This window comes from Amphiprion ocellaris, chromosome 18 (genome assembly GCF_022539595.1).
Source record: "Amphiprion ocellaris isolate individual 3 ecotype Okinawa chromosome 18, ASM2253959v1, whole genome shotgun sequence".
NCBI classification, from domain to species: Eukaryota; Metazoa; Chordata; class Actinopteri; family Pomacentridae; genus Amphiprion; species Amphiprion ocellaris.
This window is the reverse complement of record NC_072783.1, coordinates 25,874,037-25,880,685: the sequence shown is the minus strand read 5'-3', so window position 1 is coordinate 25,880,685 and position 6,649 is coordinate 25,874,037. Positions and strand designations below refer to the sequence as shown.

At 38.6% G+C, this 6,649-nt stretch overlaps 1 protein-coding gene across 2 annotated transcripts; it reads right to left on the bottom strand.

Moving 5' to 3' along the window:
• Window positions 1-517: 517 nt before the first annotated feature.
• syt5b (synaptotagmin Vb) lies at window positions 518-5,947 on the bottom strand. Of its 2 annotated transcripts, none has more exons than XM_023293787.3 (9): window positions 5,645-5,947; window positions 4,100-4,303; window positions 2,870-3,045; window positions 2,682-2,780; window positions 2,379-2,546; window positions 1,899-2,066; window positions 1,601-1,715; window positions 1,377-1,510; window positions 518-1,285 (listed from the first exon to the last, which is right to left on the bottom strand). In XM_023293787.3, the coding sequence occupies exons 2-9, from the start codon at window positions 4,296-4,298 to the stop codon at window positions 1,076-1,078; spliced, it is 1,269 nt and encodes a 422-aa protein (XP_023149555.1). In that variant the 5' UTR covers window positions 4,299-4,303; window positions 5,645-5,947; the 3' UTR covers window positions 518-1,075. The 2 variants fall into 2 exon arrangements, with proteins under 2 accessions (XP_023149555.1, XP_035796683.1); XM_035940790.2 differs by having other exon boundaries at window positions 1,601-1,718; window positions 5,645-5,944.
• Between the last annotated feature and the right edge of the window lie 702 nt (window positions 5,948-6,649).

Genomic DNA, 6,649 nt, shown 5'->3' with positions numbered 1-6,649 from the left:
ACTTTCAAAATGGAGAAGACAGACTCCATCTAGCGGTGACACGGCGGGACTTAATATGTATATTGGGACTTTTTTCCACTCATTTGTTGCTTTTCTGCATTAAATTATGTTAGAAAAGACTTTATGTTGTTTATGTACGCCAAATTCAGGCTCAGCTCACAATTCAAAACCTAAATGTAATGCAGTAAAGCTGTCTGCCACTGTGTGATTCTTTCCAACATTTGTTCTCCAATATATCAAGTATTATGTAATGTTGTCCCTGCTGCACATATCAGGGTTTGTCCTCCTTTGATTTATTTGTTGGGAAAGTAACCACTTTAATTGTGTATTTGGCACCTTTTTCTCTTAATGATTAATTCACTGATTTGAATAAATTTTCTAAATATTTACAAGGAAGTATCCACTGCAACCTCCCTGAAATCTGCACCTATGAATATATTACTGTAATATCTTATATAAGCTAATTACTCATTAGATTTGATGTATTATGATGATCAAACACAAGAGAGTCAAGGAGTTACTGAGGTAAAACTGTCCACTGTAGGTTTATTTGCATTTTTCAGGACTCTGTTGCACCACAGCACTACAAAATGAGCAAAACGGCCCAATATAATGTAAGATCTAGAAAGTCTACCATGTCAGCTGAGCCAAGAAACTTTCCAGAGCACAGCGTAATTCTGTGAATCATTTCTTTTTGAATCCAAATTGTACAAGGCCCATGCATTAGCATACACAAAAGATGCACATTTACACACAAGTATTTTCCAAGTATACAAATACAGAGCCATATTGGTAATAATCAGGGTTTTTCCTGCACAGAGGATTTTCTTGCCCCCCCAAAGGCCCATTCTGAGCCAGGAAAACCCCGACAGCTTACGGTAAACAGGAGAAGCCAAGGTTTTAATAACAATGAAATATCAAAAATTGCCTGTGCCTCTCACATGCACACATACAGACATACATTAAAGTATCTCAAAAGGAACAAAATGGAAAACAGAACATTCAAATTGAGAAAACATGAGGTTTAACACTAAATAACATATCAGCAGCATTTGATAATCCGTTGAAGTGGCCTCTAACGAGGTTTTGCTTTCAGTGCTGCATCGACTTCTTCCTCAGGCAGGAGCGTGTGCCACTGAGCTACTGGACGTCTGGGATTGGCAAGCATATCTGACCAGTGGCGCAGGCCGACTCCTGTAGCTCCATAACCCATGAAGGTCTTTCCAATGGGGTCATTGCTTCCAAGTTTATCGTAGTCAAAAACTGTGATAACAACCTGCACTTTCTGTATAAGAGAACAGGAAAATTCACCTTCCAGTCACCATTGACAAAAACACAAGCTGTTACATTTCAAGCTGATCATTGATGAAGCTCACCTGTATCTGCTCAAAGGGGACGTCAAAGCTGAAACTCTCGTTAAAGTAAGGATTGAGTGTGTTTTTCTTGACTGTTGTCTTCTTCTTCTTAATCCGTTTTCCATTTTGTTGCAGAACAATCTTCACATATGGATCTGATGAAGGAGGAAGAAAGGGTGAGTTGCGTTTTGTGTGGCTAAGTCTTTTTTTTTTCACACGACCTAAGAATTACAAAGCTTGTTTACCTGATAAGCCACCAACATCCATTTTCTTTAGATTCTTTGCCTCCATGATGTTCACTGTCAGTTTTCCAGCAGTGGGTACATAGCGTAAGGAAATGCAAATATCACCCAGTTTTTCCTGCTGAAAGGAAGTTTTGTGAAAATTCCTGTCATGATTTTTTAATTTTTAGAAGCAGTTACATAGAGCATTTTTTTTTTTACAATTTTTTAAATGAATAGTAGTATCTTGTGTGTATTATTTTTAGTGCAAATATTTTATCTGCCACACACAGCACATGTTTAAATAAAGATACCATCATACCTCCTCCTTCTCACCACTCTCTAAGTCTCTCCATTGTTGCATTGGCTGGCCCAAATCAACACTGTTCATGGGAATCTTTATTTCACCAATCATATCGTGCTTGGAGAAACGATCAAAGTCAAAGACCTGCAGCACCAGAGTCTTTCCGCCCAACTCTGCATATGGAATCTAGAAAAAGAGGTTATTATGATATTCAAATGTAAAATTGGTGAAGGCAGACAATACACAGTTTTGTTTACATGTAATGAGATGTAAAAATCCAGACAATAACAAAGAACATAGAGTGACAGGAGACAATTAACATGCTGCACTGCAATTTTTGGGGAGGGATATCTTGACAGATGTCAGTCAGGGAATTCTGCCTCATAAAGGGTTAAAAGCGATATGCCATCAACAACCTGGAACACCGACACAAGCTGAGACATAAAGACAAAACGCAGACAACATCAAGTGGACAAAGACGCCTCAGGGATGTGGTACCTTGAAGATGAAAGTCTCATTGAAAACAGGGCAAAGGTTTTTGCGTTGAACCTTGGTCTCATACTTCTTCTTTTTGTCTGGCAACAAAAAGACTTTGACATAGGGGTCTGAAGTTCCCCCCATGTCCATAGCAGCAAGATCCTGAGCCTGAAGGATACCCACTATGAGCTTTAGACGAAAGAGAACAAGTGTCAGAGTGGCCAGTGAGGGACAATTGTTTAAGAAAAACAGATATATTATATATTATAATCATTATTATGAATGCCTTTGACTGAAATGTTGATGTTTTCACACAGGACCTACCTGGGAATCTGTGAAGTTGTAGTCCAAGGAGAACTCCAGCTTACCCAACTTTTCCTGTTCTTTCTCCTCTTCCTCACCTTCTTTCTTCACCTCCCCCTCCTAGAAGACCAAAATATGTCCACCATGAGGATCTTAATCAGGTGAAATTGCTAATTTAATGAGCTACTTGAAAAACAGCAATAGATTACCTTCTCTCCAGTCTCTCCTTCACCTTCCTTTTCCTTTCTGCGGCGACCTGCCTTCCTCTCTCTCACTTTCTTTGGCTTTTTCTTTTTCCCAAAGCATTTTTTGAAAACACAGAAGATGAAGCATGCTACCAAAACCAGAACCAACACAACGATGGCTCCTACTGCCCACATGGGAACTGCAAAATTAAGAGGTGAATTTAACTCGTCAGTGCTTACAGTATGTATAATGGATGTGTGCTTATCATGGCAGCAATTAGTGCATATCTTATTCTTTTGTCCTTTACATGTGCAAAACTAACATATTGACAAAAAAGTCTAACAACCAAATCCAAGAGAAGCAAATTTTTAAAAAGCTGTGTTTAAATATTTATTTTTAAAGTAGATATTTTGAAGTAGATGTCATAACGTTTTCACAATGTCCATTATGCTTTGTAAAATATTGTTTATCTTACACATCAGGAATATGATTGATGATGTTTCACATCTTAAGATGACTAATACCATAAGAAACATCTACTTTGATAAGTCAGTTTACTTAAATCTTAATCGGCTTTAGCAATATCATTGAACATAAACATCTTATCCTAAGCTTGGAAACAGACCCAAAGTCATAATGGATAATATCAAAATAAAACGTGATTTTCCTGAAATACCATTTGGTGCTTCTTCCAGCAGAGACTGGAGCACTTATCTCAGAGACGGTTAGCTGAGCATGCGTTTTGTCAGCAACACCCTTCTCCACAATCAGATAATAGCACTGTCCCTCTTGGGAGTGGCCCTATGCTACCACAGTCACCCACAGTGGCACCACTGCTGCAGCTTTTCATTAAGAGCTTTACTACTGGCGTCATAAACTGTAGTTGTTAATTTGCATGTTTTGCACCTGGATTTTGCAGGCAGGGACACTCAAATGGTTGCTGTAATGACCCAGAAGACAAGTTAATATGAAATCATTCCTTATATTATGTCTAATATGATGAGAAAACACAGTTGCTTCTTGTGACAAATTCTGCCTCATATCTACAATGTGTACATTTTTTATGAAATTATGTTCTTTAAAGTGGTAAACAAAATGATTTGATTCAGTTATGGAATAATATGAATTTGACAAAATATATTCTGTATAGCTCTGGATTACTTTAAATGTATCCAATTATACACTATTTATGTCAACAAATACATGAAGTTGTTAATTTCTTGACCGTGTCGCAAATTATGCAAGTGTCTTACTTGGCAGATGACTCAGTTCATTCATGAACTTTTCCTTCATGTGGTTGTAGTCGTGCCCCGGGTGATGTTCTGTATGTTCGTGTTCGTGGTGTTCTGAGTGAGGGTGTTCATGATGAGCTGGCTCTGTTGCTTCTTCCGATTCTGGTTCAGATGGCTCAGCAGCCCTCCGAAGTCGAACCCCAGCGCTGACCAGCCTCATGTTTGCTATCAAAACAGCAGAATCACATTGTTTCGTGCTGTCTGTCAGCTTGGCTCCTACAGTGAGTGATCACACAACTTCACATGTATGCGGTGTAATCCCTATGTTCATGTGCTGCAGTACAGTTCAGGAGCATAGGACATCTCTGAGCCAGATGCTCAACATGGCTGACCCTAATCCCTCTGTTACTCTCTGTCATCTCCTCCATCCCATAACCCACTCCCACGTTCATCCCATCCTCATTTTTCTGTCGCCACTGTCTCTGCTGGAGACTGGATTAAACTCTGGCACTACAATATTAATCCAAAATCCCAGATTCTCAAAGCCTTAATAAATAGTGGTTGGTCTCCTCCCTCAATTTTCCTCACCCAATTTTCCTCACCCACTATCACTGTTTCCCTGTCAACTCCCTTGGAAAGTTTTTTGGAAAAATGACTGTTTCTTGAGGCATTTCAAATGATGCCCAGAGGGCGACAGCCAAGATTCCTGGAAACCTTTTTATTTGTAGTTTTCATGCACATGAATACCCATAATGCTTAACCCTTTAAACCTAAGGCTGTTTTTTTTTTTTTTTAAATTGCCACCAAAAAATGTTATCAAATTCAATCATTTACAGCACTACAACTGTAGGACTATATAACCAACATTGGGCTTTATGAATAAGAGACACTGAAAGAATTTTAAAACAAATCAAATCTCATCCCCAACATCAGACCAGAGTGAGACTCCAAAAACTCTAGTAAAAATTGTCATTTTTATTTCTGCCTCAATAAAACTGTAAATTCCAGAAATTATTTATTGCACCTGTCAATTTTGAGGCAACTAAAATGAAGCATAAAAAATGCTAGACCCATTTTAGTGGATTAAGTACGAGGCAACCTCTTCATTTAATGTGCTACAATTTGCAACCCTCTAAAAATGGCATCGGGTGGTGTTTTTATAACACAGTGACCTGTTCCTGGTACAGGGACCACCAGGGTTGGAAGTATCATTTAATCAGTATCATTTTACATATATTTGGTATATTATACATGAAAGACTATTTTTTTTCCATGGAATCAAATGTCCAATAATAGAAGATGCTAAAAAATATTTTAATACTAATCCCCTGTTTATTAAGGGGATGATGCTTCCATTTAGATTCATAGGAAATGAACTACATCGAATGAACCAGTCATGAGGGTAACCAGTCCTTTGACTGGGTTTGTTCAAAACCAACTGTGACTTTATCATGATTAAGTAAATTCAGAAATGTAGATTTTTGTCACCAGTTCAGATTTCATGCAGTACAGTGCTCTTACATTTGATAGCAAAATGTCTGAAATATTACATAACGTTTATCTTACCTGTTGATGCAGTCCTTTAATTCCCTCGAAACAGCTGTTGGAACAACTAGTAGTTCCAAGTGTTTTTCCCCCTTGGCGTGTTGGAGCTTTTACACACCTTTCAATCCCTCTGTATGCTGCTAACACTGACTGGCAGGCTTCCTGCAACCCTTTGCATCAAAGCTAAAGTGCTGGCAAATCACTCGAACAGTGTTGTCGTTTAATCCGACTCACCCCTCCTACTGATATTAGAAGGCTGACAACACATCTGTTGCTTTATGTTTGACTGAAGACACATAAAGACCAACAGTTACCTTCTCTTTTACTGCGACTGCAGAGTTAACAATGTAACGTACTGCACAACTTCAGGCTTTCCCATATGTCGAGGGAACGTAGGTGTTTATTATATTGAAAGCAGTGGTGGTTGTGTTTATCCATTAGACTGAAGAGATTGTAGTGCAACCAGCCCTTCACTAATCCCCTCAGAATAGCTGTCCTTGCAGTCAATCGTCAATCTACCGGCAACTTTCACTGAAAGTGGATATTCCACTGGCCCCATCCTTTGGCTTACCATTTTACTGTACAAAATACATACCCGCATTTAGAGCAATGTGAACAGTAATCCTCAGGCATGCTGCCACGTGTTTGCACGGCTACATCTGGAGATCTCAGTGGCCAATCCAACATGCAACAACCTTCTCTGATAGTTAACATACGAAAGTGTGGAGGAAAACAAACACTAACGCAGCAAAAAACTTAAATATTCAGAGTTCTATAGCATGCATTGCAGGGCTGTTGGAATTTGGGGAATTATATCCCCCTAGGATGTGCAAGGGGGAACATATGATTTTTAAAAATCATATGATTAACGGGATTTTTCCCGCTCTGTAACATCAGTCTTTTAAAATCTAGTCGTAATAATTTCTGTTGGTCAAAAAACAGAAAAATCAAGAATTTAATCAAAACATACAAAGTTTGTATTATTAATCTTAAGCGTGTTGCAGACCTGCTTGTTACAGTGCAATG

Coding starts and splice junctions, on each gene's coding strand:
- syt5b (XM_035940790.2), bottom strand. CDS start 4,298: ATGAGGCTGGTCAGCGCTGGGGTTCGACTTCGGAGGGCTGCTGAGCCA. Junction 2,067..2,378: donor ATGAGACTTTCATCTTCAAG/GTACCACATCCC, acceptor CTCTTTTTCTAG/ATTCCATATGCAGAGTTGGG. Junction 1,719..1,898: donor AGAGTGGTGAGAAGGAGGAG/GTATGATGGTAT, acceptor ACTTCCTTTCAG/CAGGAAAAACTGGGTGATAT.